This window comes from Neopelma chrysocephalum, unplaced genomic scaffold (genome assembly GCF_003984885.1).
Source record: "Neopelma chrysocephalum unplaced genomic scaffold, ASM398488v2 Primary Assembly neopelma1_61b, whole genome shotgun sequence".
In the NCBI taxonomy this organism is placed as follows: domain Eukaryota; kingdom Metazoa; phylum Chordata; class Aves; order Passeriformes; family Pipridae; genus Neopelma; species Neopelma chrysocephalum.
This window is the reverse complement of record NW_020897717.1, coordinates 1,522,581-1,546,090: the sequence shown is the minus strand read 5'-3', so window position 1 is coordinate 1,546,090 and position 23,510 is coordinate 1,522,581. Positions and strand designations below refer to the sequence as shown.

General features: G+C 41.3%; 1 protein-coding gene across 2 annotated transcripts in view; it reads right to left on the bottom strand.

Annotated features, from left to right (window-relative positions):
• GLP1R (glucagon like peptide 1 receptor) overlaps positions 1–23,510 on the bottom strand; it is an 88,730-nt gene that overhangs the window by 15,263 nt on the left and 49,957 nt on the right. For both annotated transcript variants that reach the window (XM_027681877.1, XM_027681875.1), the window contains exons 4-8: positions 16,451–16,560; positions 13,709–13,815; positions 10,119–10,272; positions 8,503–8,662; positions 766–826 (exon numbers count right to left, since the gene is read on the bottom strand). In XM_027681877.1, coding sequence (XP_027537678.1) covers positions 766–826; positions 8,503–8,662; positions 10,119–10,272; positions 13,709–13,815; positions 16,451–16,560 — 592 coding nt within the window. The remainder of the gene's footprint in view (positions 1–765; positions 827–8,502; positions 8,663–10,118; positions 10,273–13,708; positions 13,816–16,450; positions 16,561–23,510) is intronic.

Here is a 23,510-nt window from a genome sequence, read left to right as displayed (position 1 = left end):
ACGTTTATTTATTTCATCACAAAGAAAGCTACCCAAATACTTCCAGGCAGCCACTGCCACTAAAAAGAGGAAGCCACCTTCCTCCCTTTTTCTTCATTTTTTATTTTTAAAAACCCCAACAAATGCTACAAATTCCTACAGTGCAATTTGGTACATAAAGTACATACAAAGGTAATTTTTTCAGAACAGCCACTATGGTAAAAACAGACAAAAAGTATTTTGTGTTTTACATCAGTCTTGTGCATGACATAGTTGACTTCAGCAAGACTAATGTAAGCAGACAGAGAATGTGCATTTGTTTTAAGAAAATCTGAGTAATGGAAGCTTAAACAAGAGCAGGCAATCACATCTCTGCTGCTAGGCATAAGCTAACCACCGCAAATTGCAGGCAGAATCCTGTGGGAGGTTGTTGCCTCCCTCTGAAGCATAACTGTAAAGGCTACCGCCAAAGGCACAGTATCAGGAGTGGTCTTGGTTGGTATGATGACTTCTACTGTTGATACTGTAACTACAGAAAAACAAAACATACCTTTCCTTGACCTGCAAAAGGATAGATTCATTCAGACATGCAGAAAATTTTGATCAGAAAAAAACATATGCTCCTTTCTGAAATGTTATGCAAGACCTTCAGACAAAACAGAAGCAATTATGTGAGGTTTCAGCACATTGCCAAAGCAAACCACACCGAACAGAGAGCAAACAATGACCTGCTGGTGCACACATAGAGCACAAATGAGATAGCTAGAAAAATCAGAACAAACCAACCCTTCATCTTCATAAAGGTACTTGACAGTTCCCCAGAGGATAACAAACAGCATTGGCACACCTGGGAAGAGAGGAGACAAGGTTGACACTGACACTGAGACTGGGAAAAGCAGAGAGAAGGACAACCCACCCCTCCACATACAAACACCATAATGATGAGCAACATAATTAACTGGTGGCAGGGTTGCAGCTCCTATCCAGCACAGATGGCCATCAACAGTGGGAGGAGGCATTTAACTTACAAGTAACTAATAGATATAACTCATTTTTCCTGGGCTCCTACCTAGTTCCCAACAGGCATGAAAAATGAAAAACAGAACTGCCCCCATACTTGGCATATACCACCTCTTCCATGGAACGTTTCACGAAGTGACCAAGGGAATTAAATTTTTGGAAGCTCTACTAGCCTCTGTACTCACATGAGAGAGGAGTGTGCTCTGACGCTGACCTTTGCCTCCAAATTTCTGCCTGTGGGTCACCTACTCTTCATTCAGGCAGCACCAAGCTCGGGCTGTCCATTGGCATTGGGGCTGGAGCACACCCAGCCCACGTTCCCCCAATGGCAGAAGGAGTGTGGGCACACCCAGCAAGTGTGCTCAGGCCTCCCCCACAGAGAAGTCCCAAGTTTGGGCTGCAGTACTGGCATGGACTTGAGTGGCTGCAGCAAATACAGCAGATGCACCTTGCTTTGAGAAGAGGCTTGGTCCTACCCTTACCTCTGACAGTGCATGTGCCACAGTTGGTCAATTTATCTGGGGTGTAAAGGGAAGAGAGACAAGACAAACAAACTCGCAGACATTACCTGCTTTATAGTGTCAAAGGCTCTCAAATTAATTTCTTTCATTTATGAAATGCCTATGTCATGAAAAATAATTTGACAGTGCATCTACCACCCAATACTCAGTACACAGAATGCCAAAAAAAGCACACAAGGAAGGAAAGAAGGTTAAGACTTAAAGAGCAGGATGAGGAATTTCTGCCTAGGGATGGATCAAGATGGATTAATTCCACCGGGTACCTCCTTGGTAAGTATTTGATGATGCCTGTACATTGTATAGAAAGGGCAACATTCATTGTACTTAAAAACATTGGGGTAGAGCAGTAAGTGCTGTACAGGGCAAATACACAGTTCCTGGCAACAAAAGCCACATAGAAATTGGTCATCTCCTGCAGTCTGAATATCTCAAGCAGTTATCTGTAGTGGGTATTATCAGTAAAAAAACTTCTCTCTTGTACTGCAGACTGTCTCTGTTATCAGAACAGCTAAATACTACAGACACAGAAGAACAATATTCTCCTTAATCAGTTAAAAAGAAAAAGAGAGAGAATAAAGAACAGCATGAAAAAAAATTACCAATAATTAGAATAACAGCAAAGATAGTGAATTGAGTAGAGATTATTTGGGGAAGTGGTTGAACACGTTCCATGAATGTACCTGATACTGAGAATACACAATATTTTGGGAGCAAAGTTTCTAAGAATTCTATGCTGCTTTCACAGTGGCATAAAGAGACAAAGAACAGGCTCACTGCAAATCACTTCCAAACCAAATGAGCCTTTGATTCATAGAAATGAATTATAGTTTGAATTATTCCTTTCTTGACTTTGCTGAGAATTAAGACATCTTAATATGGAAGTTACAGGATAAGACACAAACACTGAGAGCACAACGGGTGTATGTCAGTGGATATATAATTTGAGATATCAAGTGATAAGAATAATGATTTGTGGATATCTCCATCTTCTGGATACCCCCTGACATCTACCAAATTCACAAAACCTTGCCTTGAGAAATGGGTGGCTCTGAAAACCATCTAGGACACACCCTCAGCAGATGGGAATGCATCCAGTTTTCCAAAGTCCTCGTGAAGATCTAAAGAGGAGACTACCACAAGAACATTCCCTTATTCACTTCAAGCCTGTAGAAGTCTTTCATAATAGCAAAAGGGCAAGTGTAAAGCATCTCTGCAATAGTTGTAGTATGCAAGGATCACTGAGACTCTCCAAAGATTAATTAACAATTTTGACACCTAATTACCCTGCATTAACTGTCACAAGTGCAAATATTATTCTGGTTACATCACTCAGTCAAGAGAATTCTCTCTGGTTTGAGCAGGGAGTGGAAGTAAACTGCATACAACTCTTTGAATAAATACTACAGATGACTATATTTCATTAACAGAATCAGTGGTGTATTCCACTGGGCTCTCAACATGCAGGTCTTTTGGGGCATTTGAGTTTCAGTCCTACATTTCTTTCTCTTGCTGTTGCTATTCAAAGAATATCAGATATCCGAGAAAAAACTGCACTCATTTACAGGATGCACTTATTCAAGATATAGGCTGAACTCTTTCTGGTTTTGCTTTTTATCACACAGAAAGCTCTGAGATTGATCTTTTCCTAGATTAACTGAACAGAGAAAGGTCTCTGAATTCTGGAAATAGTAATGTCTACTTTTTTCTGCACTGCATCACTGCTGAAGATGCCAGAAATTACAACAGCCTGCTCATAATAGCTTCTGCGATGTTAATTCTTGCAGGCTGATAGGTGACCCAAAATCTTTGAACACTACACGGTGATTATGAAATCTGTCAAGTGTACTAGGAAATAAGCCTGCTGACAGTTCAGCTAATAAAGTTCAACTTCAAATGACTGGGCATCTGAATTATAGGCTGCAATAATAATATATATTATGGATGATGAGAAAGTAATGGAACTGCCAAATCAACACGTTAACACCCCACTGCACAAATAAGCAGCACAACTTTCCTAGTTTCACTCCAGCTTATATATTCTACACCTGGTCAGGTGTCTGCATAGTAAGAAAAAAAGTTGGAAAACCAGGCATTTTCCACAATGACAAAAGGATGGGGTAGGTAAGAAAAGAAAATTGTAAGAAAATCTGCACAGGTTGACATTTTCAGAATGCTCCCCTGTCCCGATTGAGCAGAGGAGCAAGAAACCCGTGGAGCTGCTAATGGAAGTTGCTATGTCCTGATCACAGCATGTAGTAATCAGTCTCTTCATTTAATGGGTCTAAGACATTTTGGTAACCGAACAGAAAAGCTCAGGTTTGTTCTGGAACACACAAACCCCAGTTACCATGAAAGGTGTCACCAGGTGGTGCTATTCCATGCCATCTTCTTTCCCTTACCTCCACGTGTAAGCAAGTTTCCATTCTTACAGACACACCGTATTTGTGGCTTTGCCTTGTACCCACTTTCCACAAAGGCAATTTCAGGGAAGATATATGAGAAGCAAGAGAGGCTCCCCTCATCCTCACGTGCTGATTAGAGATTCTTCCTGAAGTGAATTTGTAGGACCAGAGCACTGCCATCCTGCCGAGATCCTTAAATGAGGACATATTCTGAATACAGCATTTTAGGACTGTATTCAGTATTTCAGCTGTAACCTGACATCACTGGCTTCCATGTGTGATAAATTCAACCTCCGAGACAATAAGGCACACAAACCAGAAGGACATTCCTGCTGTCAGAACAATTTCAGTCCTCTTTCTCTCAGAAAGCATCTAGGATGCTCTGACTTGATCAGCTGCTTGATGTATGAATGCATGAACAATGCGATGAGGAACTGAAAAAATTGATAAATACATATGAGTAGATGTAGAAAGAGTAAAAGCACTGAAGATGTGAGAAGAAACGATGAAACATTTTTTATTTCTAAGAAAGGAAAAGAATGAAAGACTTCAATCTAGAAGACAAAGAGTGAAGAGAATTAAAGGAAGTTCTGACATGCATTTCCTACCAAGACCAGTCTGGATACCAAACCTACTTTCACATCCTCGTCTGAAACACCATTTTCTTTTGAAAACAGAAGAGAAGTGGTCAGTGCAATGAATGCATCCTGTTGCTACAGTGAGTTCATACTGGGCTTCTGAAGGAAGGTTTCTTACTGCCTCTGTTCCAATCAGATCCTTGCAATCAGGATGTAGATTCTGATGCCCTAGCCAGGCTTCCTGCTTTTGATAACTTCATTCCCTTAAAGTATTCTTCCTTAGAGCAAATTTGGATTGCCAAGGCTTGAAAGGAAATGCATTATTTATTTTTTTATGGCAATTTCCCTGCTGCAAGAGCAGCTGGGTGTAAAATTGCCATAGAAGCTCAGAGTATATTTAGCTTTTTATTAACATTTTCTTCTTAGCCTTTAGTGCTGAAAATGGTCTCCTGTTGTTCTTCCTGCTGGATGTCACACAGAGTCACCGTGTGATATTTCTGTTGTTCCCCATTCTTCCCTCCTTGCTACTCCTAAATGTGAACAGGTCCTTTTCCCACTAAAAGCTTCTGATACAGCAGCGTTATAGTATAAACTGCTCTTCTCCAGAGACTACTGTTAAGTTTGAAGTCAATGTCAGGCTCAGCAGCTCTTCACTTGGGCTCAGATGCGATGAACACCATGTTGGTGTCCTGGATACCCTGATTCAGAGCATTCTGCACATCCCAGCAAAGAATAATTACTCATTTGAACTGATAATAAATGGACTACTGCCTAATAACTGACTTAAGAACTTACCTGAAATGATCATATAGCAGAAATATATTTGGGATATCTTGGAACAACTGGTCTACTGTGGATTGATGGTGCCCATCAGATAGAGAAGGGAAAGAGAATCTAAGTCAAAGCTGGTGAAGAGGACTTTAAACTAAAGTTGCTGGGTAAGGGGATTCTCAATCCATCCCACTCCTACCAACTGGATGCCAGTGCCAGCAACAGATGATGCCAGGCCCAGAGCCTGAAGGAATCAGAGGTTAGCAGGAAAGTACCTGAAGAGCAGCATGAAAGAATATCAGCGACTCCAGACATCAACTCTGAGTCATCAGGGACACAACTAAAATGCCTCTATGCAAACACACATAGCATGAGGCATAAACAGGAGGAATTAGAGATGTGTGCACACCTGCAGGGCTATGATCTTACTGGCATCACAGAGCCACGGTGGGATAGCTCCTGACTGGAGTGTTGGAACAGAATGACACAGGCTCCTAAGGCAGGTCAGGCAGGGCAGACCAGGAGGGCATGTTGCCATCTGTGTCAGTGAGAGCTGGAGTGTATGGAACTCCACCATGGGATGGATAAGGACCTGACCGAGATCTTACGGGTCAGGATGAAAGGGAGGGCATGGACAGGTGACACAGTGGGGTCTGCTGCCAGCCACCAACCAGGAAGTCCAAACAGCTGAAGCCCTCTATAGACAGACAAGAGCAGCCTCACATTCTCAAGCCCTGGTCCTCATGAGGGACTTCAACTACCCCCATATCTGTTGGAGGGACAACATACTAGGGCATAAGCAATCCAGGAGGTTCCTGTCATGCGTTGATGATAATTTCCTTCTCCAAGTGACAAAGGAGCCAATGAGGAAAGGTGCAATGCTGGCCATTGTTCTCACCAACAAGGAAGAGCTGGTGGGAAATGTGAAGCTCAAGGGCAGCCTTGGCTGCAGTGACCATAAAATGCGGGATTCAAGATCCTTAGGGAAGTGAGGAGGGTGCACAGCAAGCCCAGTATCCTGTACTTCAGGAGAACAGATTTTGGTATGGTCTGAGAGTGATCACAAACTTCAGTTATAATTAGAAGAAATAACAACATGAAGTGACTAACACCCACGGTGTTTTTGAACAATACACACATGAAATTTGTATACATAAATATTCACCAAATGATGAGTAATGAACAAGTTAAAAAATTACCCTGTAAGAGGACAATTCATTAGCAGGAAAAAGGGTCAGGGTATCAAATTAGCTCTGACAATCAAATATTTATTTTTTTTGTTCCAGCTTTATTTTTATAATTGATAAACTATTTCAAGGAGAAGGACACAGCTCAAATGGGAACCTACTGTCTCTCCGAAGCCTCAGCACTATACTGAGTCTATCATGCTGCTAAAAAAAATGAAATAAAAATCTTCTGAGCAATGCATACAGCAGAAAGTCACCCAGTGAGGGACTTGAGCACCCCAAAAATGTAATCATCAGTGAAGAAGCAGAAAGAGGGGGAAAAATCTTCATCTCTTTCACTTGGTTAGAGATGACACTGTTATCTGGTATAACTAATCTGGGAGCACTGAAACAGCAGATGCTTCTGCATTTGGAGGTGGAGAATCATTGGCAAGGTTTGCACATGAAGACACATCTGGAATAGCAAGAAACTGTACAGATGAGGATTGAATGGCATGGACAGACCTTTCTAGGAAGCTTGGATGAAGCCCATATATCCAGTGCCAAGTTCTGACATTGCAGCTCATTTCCACAAACTCATCCAGAAATTCAATATACAGTAGCAGAACTGCCATTGTAAAGGAAGAACAAAACCAAAATAACATCTTCTGTTTCTGCCTTCTGCTTTTGCAGCAGATGAACTCTAAATAGAAGTGATTCAGACCAAAACCAGCCTATCCCTTTCTTATAAAACACTACAATCCCCTCGGGATTTGACTAGATATAATTTTGTTCTAATTTCTTTTCCATTTCCTTTCATGACCTCAGTCAGTGCTTCGGGATAGCTCCCCCCCACCTTTTTTTTAATTAAATTGAGGGTATGATTAAAACATATATAGTTCAAATGTTATACAAAATGGTGTTGCTTTTGCTGCATGCCCTATATAAAAGAATATGGAAGATACAGAACTTCAACTAAAACTCTCCAGCAGGAGAGTGCTATTATTTGCATTTATTTATTCCCATCAATATGCCAGAAAGCCTTTGCTCCTCATATATCACTGTTCAGTAAAATTGGGTAATTCACAATAAGCCATTTATATGCATTTTACCAGGGAATTAATTTGTTAAAATATTCACAGTTGAAATCCATGGAGAGAAAAGAAGAGTCAAAGCAATTTAAATGTTCAAACTAGCATCTGTGAAAGCACTTGCAGTATTTACTTGGATTTACTCTCAGCTTTCCAAAAGTGGCCTGATTCCACCAAAAGGGAAGGGTAGAGAAGAGGAAGGGAGAAAATGCAATAAAAATCCATAAAAGATAATTTCAAAAATAGGATGAATCCTGAACTCTAATGTATTTTCAGGTGAAAGTGGACAGTGAAAGGATCAAAGCATTAGCATTTCTACACAAGTGGCCCTTGCTCAACCAACTGATTTCAAGGCATCACAATCCTTGATTTCAAGCACACACATGCCAATGGCACGTACACCCTGACCGTTTCTTTCCCCAACAATCCCTACTGGACGTGCTCTGCCCACTTAATCACCCTGAAAATTCACTGCTAGCAGCTCCTTGTTCATTGGTCCCTTTGCATCCCGCTGCTCACACTGCCACCATTTCTCTACTGCTATCCTCACCCAGATGCAAGGCATCATTGCTCTTTTGCTCCACAAGTAGTTAACACATCTGTAAATGCAATGGGAAAACTTCAAGGAGATGAAGCAGAGCAGTCCAGAGAAGTTCACACCCGCGTGGAACCACCAACATGTAATTTGTACTGGGAAGCTGATGACTTGCAGGAAAAGTACCATGTGTCTGCCACTGGTCTGTGGAGTTTCTGTGGTGTCACACAGCCCCTGCGTTATGAACCCACAGCTTCTACTCCATTAGCATCCAGGAGCTATGACAGCCCAGCACCCTCCAGCTCAAACAAGGTAAGGGATTGGGAACAAAACGGGAATGCAGAGTGCAGGACTTGAACGGGGCAGCACTAGGGTAGACACACAATTTTTCCCATTATACCATGTGCCAGTGCAGCCACAAACAGAAAAATCAACTTACCCCAGCCAATGCAGAGATAAAGCCGAAAAATCCTTTGCTCAGAGAAGACCGAAAGTACCAGCAGCGTGTAAAGGTACATGCCTTCCACCAGCAACCAGTAGTAGTTTGCAGCCACACAATACTGCATCATCACAAAGACCAACCGGCAACTGAGTGATTCCTGTGAGGGAAGAAAGCACAGCCCAAGGGGCCAAGAATAAAAGGATACTAACACGAAAGACTGGTTCTCTCTCCTACTTTTGTTCCTCAAAAAAATGCCTGTTAAACTAATCACATTTGAGTACTGAAGGGACAGAAGCCGGTGCTATACGCAGCAGACAGATGCTTTTAACAACATTCCTCCTTTAAAAAATAAAAAGTACACATTCTGTATTTAGAATAATAAGCAATAGACTGTATCTCAATAAGCAATAGATTACAGCTTGAAAAGCATGACACAAAGATGAAAAGAACAAGTGGAAGGTACTATAGCAAATGCTGTCAGTGAATCTTTACATTTCCCCAGATACTCTAATCTGCAGTTGAGAATTTCTCTATTAAAGAGCAAACAGTGGATGCCATAATGTTGACTGTTTTCCAAAGCAAAGATTTTTTAACAGAATAGCAATATTGTCCAGTGCACCACATTTAAGAGCAAAATCTCTCATAGTTGGCAAATTACAGAGGAGATGGTCAGCAGGGCTTTAGATAAGTATGAAACCTGATTACTTAATTAATATATCCATCAGAGCTGATGAAACCACTATTTGAATAAGCCGTCTGTAAAAGAATAAAGCCTAGGCTTTTTGGAAGAGGAAATGACTGAGAATCCTATATGAACATTTCCAAACCATTTAAGATGTGTATTACAATGTTATTTTCTGGCAACTGATACATTGCAGATGAGAAAAAAAATCAACTATCATATGAGATTCACTGTGTGGTATTAGCGTTTAAGCCTTAGGCAGTGTCAGAAAAGAATGGGTACTAAGGATGCATCAGAAGACTTACCCTTTACAACCCCAACCCTGTACAGCAGCAGTAAATGCTGTACCCATGTTTTAGAACCACAAGAGCTATACAGATAATAAAAATACCTTTCTTTGAGGATTCAAGTACATTTTCTATTCCAAAGCCAGATGGGGAAAGGGACGCTTTCATCGTATTTACAAAAGAGCTGTATATCCTCTCCCAAGAGTTAGAAGTACTTAATTATCCTGTTCCTCCGAAGCTTTTCTAAATACTTTCAAATTTGCATTTTAATCAGATGCTTCCTTTTATTCCTGTCATCAAGAGATTAAAGATCTCTAAGAACAACCAACTAATTTGGTCATTACACAAGGCGGACAGTCCTATCACAAAAGGTGCTGGTTTAGGGAAATGAAAACCCTCTTGTCACTGCTAGAAAGAAACAAACCTGCAGCACAGGAAGAAGATATGGGCATTTGTACATATACATATATATATATATACATAAAGCAATTTCTTTGTGTTTCCTCTGTCCATTAGGGGCAAATTTCTCACAGGTAGAGAAACATGCCACACCATCAACTAAAGAATTAAATTACCCGATCTCATGCAGACACACACAGTGATAACTTCAATATCCTAAGAACCACCATAGTGTCTGACCTTACCTGGAAGGCAATAAGTCCTTCCCACTGGTGCTCTTGTGTGGCTGTGCTGTACATCCACTTCACCACTGAATCTTTAATGAAAACAGATATAGCTCGGAGGATGAAAGAGGTGAAGAGGTTCAGGTGAATGTAATTCCTTGTGCAATGCAGATGTCTGTAAAAAAACCAAAGTAGTCATGATCCACTACCTATGTAAAAGCTGCAACATCACACATAGGAGTGACAGAGGGAATAATAAGCCCTGTAGGGAATCAGAAGGTACCAGAGGAAATCCCATAACTTGAGAATCGCTGTAGGGATTTCAAACTGTCTTTGAAAAGAAATCACTACCAAGGAAAAGACATTCAAAACTTCAGGTGTAAGACTGAATATTTGGGGAAAGAAAGGAGACCAACCAGTAGGTTAAGGAAAAAAAATTAAAAAGATTAAATAGTGTAAAAATTAAGTCATTTTCAGAAGACATATCTGAAAGGACTGAAAAAGTCAAGTTGCACATAATGCTGAAGCTAATTGCTTTGAATTGACCCCAATGTCACTGCACAGGTTTACTTTGGCAAAGCTCAGGAAGTGGTGCGGTGCAGCTTCTGGCTGTGCTCAAACCCACAGTGAAAAAACATCCACCTGTAAATTACCACTTTGACAACAAAAGAAAAATCTGCATTCAAATTGCCTCCTGGGGGAATTGTAAATATTCTCGGTAGAAGTAAAAGGAACAGACTTTTCACCTCTGCATTCAGAATGGAAAACAAACAAACAAACAAAAAAACCCAAAGAAAAAAATCCTCTTGAATTTCAGCAGCCAGCTGCAAAGACAATAAAACTGCTACTTGTCAAAAAAGAGCATGTTAAGGGATAGCAAAAGAAACTGCAGTCATGTAAATGGCATCCAACTGCAGAGTGCTGCCAATGTTTCACCAGCCTTATTCACAAACACTTTTCTTCCAGCTCTGCAAGGGTACACACTTTGCCCCGAAGTTATACTGGATAAGACTCTTTTTAAATGCTAAAAGATAGAGGTAACATATGGTAATCAGCAATTATTCCAGCAAGAGTTTCAGCGAACTTACACTTTAAATGTCTGTTTTTTACTGCTCTATAAATTTTGGTAGAAAAATTGACTTGGTCTAAAAGTTAGAGATTTTGCACTGAAGAAGAAAAGCTATTTTTTTCATAGCTCTAATGAAATCTTTTAATCACTTTTAAGTCACAGCTTATTTCAAAACTTACCTATTATTAATATTTATTTTCCTTTAACTCAAAATTCATTTGTTGCTACCCTTCAGAACTGCTACACATTTCAATTTGATTGAAAAAATTATGTAAAATAGGCAATTGAAGAAAATAGGCTGCAAATAGTTACTGAGTATTTCTGCTACAGGCAAAGCAAATTATTCAAATTGTTTCAGTCATAAAGTTATGGGCCTAATTCAGCTTACACCACTGAAATTACAGATTTTTCTTCCATTTCTTTCAGAAGATGCAAAATAGGATTCTAGAGAGATAGTTTCCTCTGCTGTATCATCATTAAAGACAATTATGAAGGTTATTTTGTAGTCTAAGAACTTAAAAAGGCCCATCAACATTCAGGTGTCATTGAATTAGATTTCAATCCACATTTGTTGAGGCTGCACAGCTCCAGGGAGAGGCCACAGGAAGAGATTCCAGTCAGAATAATTCACATAGGAGTAGGTCTCATGTATTTCATGAGATCCATGACCAAATTGTCTCCTGATAGACAATTTAGAAAGGAGAGCACAAAATGGGGTGATGGCACAGTATTAACAAGACTCTTGGCCCCTTTTAACATCTCTGGAACCTCATTTCCAGAATAAGAATCACACACTCCTGTACACTTCTCCAGCCCCTGCTTCACAGCTGAAGGAAAAATTGCTAAAGCATCACCCCACAAAAGTGAGGGCATCAAAATTCCCTCTCTCCTACCAGTCCTTGGTGACAAACTTGCTCTTTGCTCCCTGCCAGAAAACATGCACATCCTTTCTTCCTTCCTTCAAAAAGTATATGGTTGTGCTCTGTGACCTTTATATTTGGGCTGCTAAGATTACTCAAAAAGTGTCATTGATAGGTGAAATGAGGAGAAAACACTTATCTTGGGAGACATTTGGAGACTTGAAGACCATCTGGTGTTTTGTCAGTTGGGTCCCTAAGTTGCACAGGTAGAACACGTACAATTCATAATTATCACATGGCATTCACAGAGGGTGAGCATGTCTCTGCATTTCTGCACTCATTGTAAAACTTCTTTGAGATTGCTTACCTATGCTTCTCCACTGCAAGGAGGATGGATAATACATTGCTAAAAGGTGTGATACAATATTAGAAGGTTTGCATCATTTTAGTTTTGGAAATTAGAAGTTAAAAGGTGTGACTGACCTTTTTAAATACATAAGGGGTATCAACACATAGGAGGGAGGAAAGGAAAGGGAGTGCCTTTGTAATAGTGGAGTGCAGGTTCCAGAGTAAATGATCAATAACTGGAAATGATAATTCTTTAGTCAGAAAAAAAAGTTTCTTAAGGATCAGAGCACTGAAGGTTCCTGACCTGATTTCAAATAAGAGTAGCAGGAGATGGAAAACTCTACTTTTTAGGAGAGGCAGCCTCATCAGCACATAAGATGGATGACGGGACCTGGCTATATACAGCAGCAAGGAGCAGGGCTTTGTGGCAGACGGACTTCATTCCCACAACACAGCGGGACCACATCTTTGTGTTTCCTAAATACCAGTCTCCTATGCTCAGCATCCCCAAACCAAAGGACAGTCTGGCTGGAATCAAGATGTCCCTTGCATTTACAGAGGAAAAAAAGAGATCTCTCTTGGAGTCCAATGTTGTGTTTTGGTTTGTTTGGGTTTTTTTCTTTATTTTTTTAACCGAATATACACAGCGTATCTTTGGCATGTGCAACCAAGAGTCTCTCAATGCACTCCACGGAATTTGTAGGTGCAAACCTGGATGAACTCAAGACATCAATATGGCCAGGTGACAGCAATTTATTTCACATAAACTTTTCAAGTTTCAAAATTAGGTTCTCTTTTATATTGCAAAAGAAGCAAAAATTTCTAAAAGTTCTCCAAAACCAAAAATTGTTTAAAAAATCCCTGTCTGTACACCTTGCATGTGAGGGCTGGGAAATAGGTCAGACTGAGATTTATGTTCTGTGTAACTCCAAGCAAGACAAGATGAAAATTTCTCTCCTAAATGTCTTTGCCCATCTCAGACTTGTGCCTCATCTGCAAGGTGACACCACAAAGGAATGCTGGCATCTCTCTCTTTTACCACCTCTTCCAGTGGAAATTTCATTGAAATAAAAATTGTCACAACAAAATATTTCAATTGACAAAAAGTATATGTTCCACATATTCATACAGGAAAGTGCAAAAATCTGACAATTTTACTTGCATTTTGAGAAGAAATTATTTTCAGAAGGAACACAGAAGTGACAAAAGATAGAGAAATGATGAGGTGATGGAAGGAAAGAAAAAACAATCAAAAGTTTCTGTCAAAGTCTGACACGTTCATACAGAAAAACATAAACCCTTTACTCCACTCTCTTCAAAGCTTCGCCAGTTACCTGAATCCAAGAAGAATGGCAGTTGCTATTACAAGGGCAGAGAAGGAAAGAGCATATCCAATGGTGTATATGATGGACAAATTCAGGAGCTGTTCTTCTGGTGCATCCTGAGAGCATATAAAGGAGAAAAGAAAAACAAGGGGAGGGGGAAAAGACAGAGCTCGTGGGCTTCAGTTCTTTTCTCCCAGCTGCTTTCTAACTTTTCTTAATGATAACCAGAAATCATTCTCCTACTTTTAAGTTTAAATGCACATATCAAATCAGTCTTCCACTTTCCATATGCTCTAAAGAAATAAAAATTTAATCTTAATTCCTCAGCTGCTCCCAGGTGTTCACTCTAACAGTTGGGTTTTGCAGCTAGGCTAGAAAAATAGATAATGTGACATTATTTCATAATGAAGTTGGAGAGGCATGAATTACCACACAAGCAAGTCTTAAAATAAGTGGCAAGAAGCACAGACACAACTCAGTCCTGCAGTAAAAATGGCAAAGCTGATCTTTTCAGACTTGAACACTTCAAGCAAGTCTCCTTACTGCAGTAACGAGCAGAGTCCTTTGGTTACATCAATATTCAGAAATAAAACAAGCCAGATCCCATTTGTTGATGTTGAGGCAAAGCATGTTGTTGAGGCATGATGTTGAGGTCGCATTCATGCAACCAAACTTTTTTTCTGCCCCCAAATAGTCTCTCTTCTGTGTCTACTATGCAACCTCCTGGTAACAAACCACAGTCCAATAGCATCTCATGACCTCAGTGTCACAGCACTGCTTGGGATGGAGCGACCTGGTGTGGACCAGAGCAGTGGGGATTCTTGTACCACCTACAGTCCTGAGCTGGGGCTCTCTTCAGATTCACTGCTGAAGACATGATAACTGAGACCCTTGTTTGAAAATTCTGGTCAAAATCCTTACAGAGAAGAGAAGTTCTTGAAAAGGTACAGGCAGGTCTGAATTATGACTGAGGCTTATTGCTCAGCCTCTGAGGCACGTTCATATTCACTATTCTGGTTCATTTCTACGTGTGTATCTTTGTATAAATAGACTCAGGCATTTTACTTCCCTTCTTCAAGCTGCTAATTCTGCAACTGACTCATGAGACCTGTGCTGTACAAAGGAATATATTCCTTGCACTTCAGAAATTAAGTATAGTTATTCAGATGTTTTTTGCACAGCCAGAAGGATTTAAGGTGAACAGGCTGTTCCTCAGGGATTTGCTAGGTTAATGCTTTAAAGGGAATGATGTGAGAGCTAGCTTATAAAAAGAAAAATCTCTTCAGTATCAAAGCTTAGGCAAACTACTGAAACCCAACAGTTTAAAACATCTACACAGATCAAAATTACATTGCACACATAAAGTAAACAATGTTATTTTATAAAGATTCACTCACATCCCCTTTAGAATTTGTTTTAGTAACAACTGTAACATAACACACAGCAAACTTATAAAAAACAAGCTCTTGTTCTCATGTGCCAGATGCATAAAACAAAGTAAGTTATTAGGGGGCTCTATATACATTAGCTGGGAAACCAAACATGGCTGTTCACATGTCAGGGAGTGACACCATGTACACAGGGTTTCAGAATCCAGATCAGTTCATGGAAATCTGGGGGCAGGTGCCAAATGACTAAGTGTTACCATTAGGTATCTCGCTCCTTGGCATGTCCCAACACAGCTCTAGAAGAAACCATAATGGCAAAGAAGGAAAAGTCAAATGACTAAGCTTACACACTGCTTTATGAAAAGGTGCTCTGCTGGGATTCCCCAGAAAATGAAAAGGACAAGGAATAAGGCTGCAAATTAGAGGAAAAGGTTAAATTTTACAAACGTGGAGAACAGAAACTATCTCTATTTCCATCTCCTCCTACTCTGCAGCCATTATTCCCTCTGAAGAATGAGGCACTGAGCAATGGGTACTAGAGGGCAGAGATCCCGCAGTGCTTGGGACTTTCATGATCTTGAACTGTTTTGACTAGATAATGTACTAGTGACTAGTGCCCGGTACCCTGGGATAGAGAGAGTGCACTCAGTTTCTGTGAGGAAAAGCATCGCCCTTGGAGGTTCACAGCAGTAGTGGTATCACGTGTCATGGGAATGCACACAGTGTGCTAGCTGACGCCAATGGCTGTCAAAAATCCTCTGGAAATCCCTATGCTCTCCTTCATTTGGTGCCAGGTGTCTCAGCTCCCTGCAGAGTATAAAGCACTAGGGCAAGAAAATAACACTGACAAGCCTAATTCCATCGCCTGCAGAAAATTAAGGTAAAAAGACAAAAAAAGAAGAAAAAAAAAAAAAAAGGCAGGGACTGCCCCCTGCCCAAAGGTGAAAAGCAAATATTCTTCAGTTCAGTTCATCTTAATCACTTTAATAGCTGCTAACAAGACAGAGAGAGCAAGTGGTCACTATTACAATGACGTGACAACGGGAAAAAAAGGAAAGGAATAACATTAGGTCACTCCTGCGGGTGGGGTGGGCTGCAGTTGAGCTCTTGCACTGCACCACAGCTGGGATGATCTGATTCAATTCTCTTGGCTCTCTCATGTACACTTAAACCTACTCTAGACTACCCTCCATGTTCCCTTTGTTGAAGGGGAGAGACCTGACATCTCTCCATCAGGCTCACTGAAGTGAGACAGGAAAGATTACTTTGACCAGACAAAACCGCATGGACACCAAAGACTATTATCCTCCTCTCTTCTGCTTTGTCCTTAACAACAGCATCAAGAGGAGTGAAAAACTCTTACCTGGTCAGAGGACTCACATTCAGACAGGTTCCTCCAGGGCAGGGTTGAATTCTCCTTCAGCAGCCATGTCCCCTCCAAAGTGCAGAACCGGTACACCTGCCCATGCAGCACTGCCAGGAGAAAACAAGCCACAGGGTTAAAGGGAGGAGAGCCTGCTTCATTGAGAGGCAAGGCACACAGAGCACTCTGAGCCTCCATAAAACCCTCCTTCCTCACCTATCACCCTCCTGGATGGAGGGGGAAGCTGCAGCATGGCAGGGGTAGAGCTTCACCCACTCCCTGCCTGTGGCCGACACTCTTCTACTTGTCCTTGGAGAGGCTTGGAAGGATAGGTGGCTGCCAAGGGATCAGATGGCACATGCTCCAGGACAACTGCTGACCATTCAGCAGCAACAATAGCCTGAAATAGTTGCCACTACATTTGTATGAATTTCACAACACCCATAATTTCCAGCTCGCTGAAATGTTAGATTTTGAGACACACAAATTCTGGGAAAGTTAAGTCTCAGCTACAAAATCCATATGGAAAAGAAGGTGCACAAAGACTACATGTGCTTTTTCTTTTCCGAGAGAATACAGACTCAGAGAAACCCCAGAAGAGATATGCTAACACAGGCTTTCCAACATGCAAATGCTTATACAGACATCTGTGCTACAAAATGAAGCCATAAATCTTTGCCTAAACTACACATGTACTCTTTTTATTCCTTCTGTCTACGTGTTTGAATAACAAAATCAACAATAAATTAAACACCTTTCTGAAGCAGTTAGTTGCTCGATCTTGTAAAAGCAGGTATGTTGAAATGGTTCATAATAAAATTACGTCAGATTGAAGCACCAAAATAAAAGTGCAAAGGAAAAGGAGCACTCAGCCATAGTGTATGAAAACAAAGCCCCTCTCTAGTGTATGGAGAATTGGGGAAGTCTAACAACTTTTACAGCTGTACACATAAGCAACGTAGAGTTGTCCTTATAGTACAGTAATAGTGTCAGATGCTTTGCAAAGAGAGTTTCTTACTAATCACATTTCTGACCCGGTAAACAGACCTATTCTATATTACATAGCTACCCCTCAAAAAGCTGGGTCAATCCTTCAACCAGGATTACCATATACCCAATGTTTGGAAATATGCAATGTTTTGAGGTAGAAGCTCAGTTAGGAGGATTCAGTTCAGGGCATCCAAAGTGCTTCTCAATTACAGCCTTTGCTCAAACCCATCCTTGCCTGCTGCAACCTCGTCCTGTTGTCAGCTCCCTCATTACTGCAAAACAGAACTTGTTAGAATTTGGCATTTCTGTTCAATAGGAAAATTTTAAAACTTATTTGAAATTATAACAATCCAGTAGGCTCTTTGCATATTAGTAGGCAACTGGTAATCTGTTTGATAATTGTCAGCAGCAGACTTGTATTACGTACTCTAAGTTAACAACGATGCTTGAAAAAACAATATAGACATTAATATTCTAATAAGCCATTTTTAATGAGTATGCTAAATGGTGACTGATAATGGTTCTGGTAGGCATAGCCTATTTGCCTTTGTAATTAGTAAACAGAATATACCAGTGAGAAATTAATATAAAGATGATATAAAAATTAAGTTATGCTCGATGGAGTTTTTTTCTTACTATTAAGGATATCTATTTGTGTATGTTTACATAAAACCAGAAAGAGATATTCGGTAACCACCTGCAACACATACCTTCACAGAAACTAACTGCTATGAACATTTTTCATCTGCTCTCATTATCTACTGCCAGTGACAACCACTTCCTTAGGCTAGGATATTGCTACAATGTTGCTCACGGGTAATGAAAACAGCCTCTTCAGGTACACCAACAATAAAAGAAAGACTAGGAAAATGTGGGTCCTCTCAGGAAGGATATGGGAGACCTGGCAACCCAAGACATGGAGAAGGCTGTGAGGTATTTAACAAATTTTTTGCCAGAGTCTTCCCCAGCAAGTGTTCCAGCCACACCTTCCCCTCAGTCTCCTCTTCTCCAGGCTTAACAGACCAAGTCACCTCAGTCACTTCTCATACGGTTTCCCCTCAAGGTCCTTCACCATCTTCATTGCCCTCCTTTGGACACTCTCTAACAGTTTAATGTCTTCCTTACATTGTGGTGCCCAAAACCGCACACAATATTCAAGATGAGGCTGCCCCAGTGGAGAGCAGAGTGGGACAATCCCCTCCCTCGACCAGCTGGTGATGCTTTGCCTGATGCCCCCCAGGACATGGTTGGCCCTCCTGGCTGCCAGGGCACTGCTGACTCATATTCAACTTGCCATCGACCAGGACCCCCAGGTTCCTTTCCATGGCACTGCTTTCCAGCATCTCATTCACCAGTCTGTCCGTACATCCAGAGTTGCCCCATACCAGGCACATAATCGGGCACTTCCCCTTGTTGAACTTCATATGGTTGGTAATTGCCCAACCCTCTGATTTGTTGAGGTCACTCTGCAGGGCCTCCCTGCAGGGGAGTCAACAGCTCCTCCAGTTTTGTATCGTCTGCAGACTTGTTTAGTGTCCCTTCCAATCCTGTGTCCAAGTCATTTATGAGGATATTGAAGAGCATAGGGCCTAAGATGGAGCCCTGCAGAGCCCTACTAGTGACAGGTCACCACTTTGATGTCATTATTATCCTCTGTGCTCGACCCATAAGCCAATTGCTCAGCCACCACATGATGTGTTTATCCAGCTCTATGCTGGTCATTTTATCCAGAAGGATCCTGTGAGACACAGTATCAAAAGCTTTACTGAAATCCAAAAAGATTACATCTCCTGGCTTCCCTTGATCAGTTAGGTGGGTTACCTTGTCATCAAAGGAAATCAGGTTTGATAAGCATGACTTTCCTCTCAGGAAGTCGTGCTGGCTGCGACCAATGACTGCATTGTCTTTCAGATGTTTTTCAATACTTCTCAGAATAACCTTCTCCATAATTTTACCAGGCACTGAAGTGAGACTGACAGGCCTGTAGTTTCCAGGGTCCTCCTTTTTGCCCTTCTCGAAAATCAAGACAACGTTTGCCAGCTTCCAGTTAGCTGGGAATCTCTCCAGAATCCCAAGACCGCTCAAAAATTATCAAGAGGTTGTGCAACGATATCAGCTAGCTCTTTGAGGATTCTTGGATGAATCCCATCATGGCCCACAGTTTTGTAGGGATCCAGCTGGAGCAGCAGATCCTGCACAATTTCAGGGTTGACTGGGAGTTGGTAACTTTCACAGTTATGGTCCAAGAGCTCAGGGCATTGAGACCCTCTTGGTCCATAATCCGTGTTGAAGACAGAGGCACGGAAAGTGTTAAACATCTCTGCCTTATCTCTGCAGCTGTTTGTGAGGTGACCATCCTCATCCTGTAACAGGCTGATGATATTTCTATACTGTCTATTGCCATTAATGTATTTGAAAAAAATCTTTTTATTGTCCTCCACATTTCTGCCCAGCTTCAACTGCAGTTGAGTTTTAGCTGCATGAATTTTCTCCCTACAATGGCAAGCAGCATCTCTGAATTCTTCCCGTCACTTGACCTTGCTTTCACTGGGCATACACCTTCCTTTTTTGCTTTATTTCCAAGAGAAGATTCCTGGTAGCCAAGCTGGCCTTCTGCTGCCCTTAGGAGGTGATGTTGGAAAAGTGACCCCAGCACCTGCAAAAATTTTCCCAGGGGACGTTGCTTATTAATTCCCTGAGTAGCCTGAAGTCTGCTCTCCTCACATCCAGAATTGAGGTTTTGCTGGCACTTCTCCTCCTGTCAACAGAGATTTTAAATTCAGTCACCTCATGGTTGCTGCGGCCAAGACAGCCACCAATCTCCACTTCGCTCACGAGATCCACTCTGTTGACAAGCAGGAGATCAAGGGGAGCATCTTTCCAAGTCCCTTAGGTCCCTTAGGACCTGTTCCATAATATTGGCCTCCAGGTTTTTTAGGAATCTTCTGGCCTGGGTTGTACCAGCTGTGTGGTGCTCCCAGTTAATTTCTGGCAAATTGAAGGACAAGGGCAGTTGATTTTGAAGTGTCTCTTAGTTCCTCAATGAATAATTTGCTGTCATCATTGTCCTGTCTAGGAGGTCTATAGTAGACCCCTACAATGACATCCACATTATTTGTTTGTCCTTTGATTCTTATCCAGAGGCTCTCAACTGTGCCACTGCCAACTGTGAGCTCCATACATTCTAACATTTCTATTACACACAGTGCCATCCCTTCACCTCTTCTGCCCTGGCTATCCCTCTTGAAGAGCCTGTAACTGTCCAGTCAGGCACTCCAGTCACAGGTCTCATACCACGAGGTTTCACTTATGCCAATGATATCAAATCTCTGGGACTGGGCCACAGCTTTGAGCTCCTCTTGTTTGTTCCTCATGCTGCGTGCATTGGTGTAGAAACATTTCAGGAGTGGTACACTGTAGCCAATACCTTGTGAAGCAGATTGAGGGGTTGTGTTAGTGCTTGTTTCCTCAAGCTCTGGCACACCATCCCAGTGTTCATCATTGGCAAGACTAGTTTTGTCCCTTTCATCCTTCTAAGCCAAATTTAAAGCTCTGTCAACAAGCCCTGCTAGCTCCTGTGCTAGAATACTTTTTCCCCTGTGAGATAGGTGCATCCCCTTAGGTGTCAGTAGACCAGGTGTTAAGTAGATCATCCCATAGTCAGAAAACTCCAAATTTTTCCCATTACGCCAACCTCAGAACCACTCATTGACCTGATGGACCTGCCTATTTCTATCAATCTTTGTTACTGGAAGAATTGAGGAAATCTCTACTTGTGTTCCCGATCCCTCTACCAATTATCCCAGGGCCCTGAAGTCTCTTTTGGTTGCCCTCAGACTTCTCTTCGTTATTTCGTCACTGCCAGTCTGAACAGTCAACAGCAGATAGTAATCAGAGTGCCTGACTAGACTGGAGAGTTTTCCAGTAATGTTCCTTACCCAAGCCCTTGGGAGACAGTTTTAGGAGGCCCCACTATCCCAGAAGAACCTTTGCTCACCTCATCAGTTGTCTGGCCTTCTAGTTCCAGAGCCTCATACCCGTTGTAGAAGATGCCAATCCTACCTGTCAAATTCTGAGCAGGAAGAGGAACCTTCCTCCTGTTATGTGCCGTGACCTGCTTTCAGACTTCATCTTTAACAGACCCTTGACTAACATGCCTTTGACTAATTACCCTGCAGGGTCCTGACTCCATCTGCTTCTCCACTACAATGGAGGACTGAGACTCCCAAGAGTCTTGAGGCTGTAGTGTCTCTAAAAATAATCTGCCTATCTCTTGCTTGTTCGCTCGAATACTATGTAGCCTGTTCACTTCTTCCTGTAGTTCCTTACCATGGTGACACAGCTTCAAGGAACCAACGAGATACATCTGGGGGTCCTGGGGGAAGTGGACAAGGAAGTCGCTAAGCCACTATTCACCATATTTGAGAAGTCCAGTGAAGTTCCCACTGACTGGTCCAGTGGAAGGTGTCCCAGCCCAGGACAGGAGGGTTGGAATTAGATCATCTTTAAGGTCCCTTACAACCCAACCGTTCTGTGCTTCTTCTATGACAAGGATCTCACACGTGATGAAGAGTAGCAAGTAGGAAAGCATAATTTTTTTCCCCCCTCAGGATTAGTGGACAGCATATTGAAGTAAGCCATTCAAAACGCCTATGCAAAAGCAGCCTTAGGAATTGGGAATCAGTAAATATTATATATATTTGAACCCAATGAAGGTGAAATCCTGGAGGTTTAAGTCCAGAGGATCACAGGACTCAGAAATTCAGTCTGATTGACATTGTATAAGCTATAACCATGTATTACAAGACAAAATTATTCGAAGAAACAATCTCACACAAAAAGAAATTCCACTATACTCCTGGAAAAAAAAAAAAGAAAGAAAAAGAATTGCTAAAGGAGAATTAATTAAAAAACAAGCAAACAAACAAAAAACCCAAACCCCAACATTATTTCACATTCTCTGAAACGCTTTGTGAATTCCACCCCGTCAGTATTTTCTAGTGGTAAGGTCTAATTCGGATGAATGCTTAGCCTCAGTGTATTTATTTTATCTTCAAATCATGACATATTTTAATTCTCTTTTTATTGAGAACATTTCTTTTTAAATAATAAAGAGGAAAATCTATTGTATGCTGCAGCCTGGCAGATATTAGAGAATCAAAGTGTTTACAATAGATGAAACATGAAATTTGCCATCAGACAGAAAGACAAGGCAATCTATTTAAATATGAAGAAAAAAAATAATGTAATGTTATTATAATGAACAGAAACATTCCTGCCACATCTACAAGTCACAAATACTCTTATGGACTTCTGGGTAGCCACATGCTGGCTGTGTCAGGTTACCATAGCCTCACTGCTTGCCAAAACTGATCAGTGCAGGACTCAAAGGCAAGTGAAGACTAACTGGACTGCCTGTACCCAGAAAGAGCCTTAAGAAGTAAAAAAATTAATCAAACCAAAAATCAAACTAGAAGAGACTGCATATCAGAATGTGAGAGTGTATACATCTGGTCTAAGGAATAATTTATTAGCCAAAATGCTTATGAGATAGAAAAAGTTAAAAATGTTGACAGGCACTTTAAGGCAGCATTGAGATTCTGGTTGATAAATACAGAGATGCTTATGAAAGATTTGAGAGATTGCACAAACCAGGACATGAAAAGAGCACAGGGCTGATGCCCTGCAGGCAGTAAATTACTCTCAGAAATCTGAAAACAAGTTTCACTGTTGTGGAAGTAGATTATATTCAGTCATTCATTGAACACCACAGTACCCATACAACATCACTGTGTGGAGCCATGAACAGCCCAGTAATGGATATACACCACACACACGAAACCCTTGATCCCCTGCAGATGGGCACACCCAGCACCAGCACCATGTAGGACCTGTGAGGCAAAGCCAGCTCAGGAGTACTGACACCTTTGAACATTGTGTGATCAGTTGCAGAAGTCCCCCAGAAGACACTGCTCAGAACCACAATCCCAAGAGTCCCAAATTTCACACAGCATGATACATACATATATATATATATATATATATATATATATATATATATATATATATA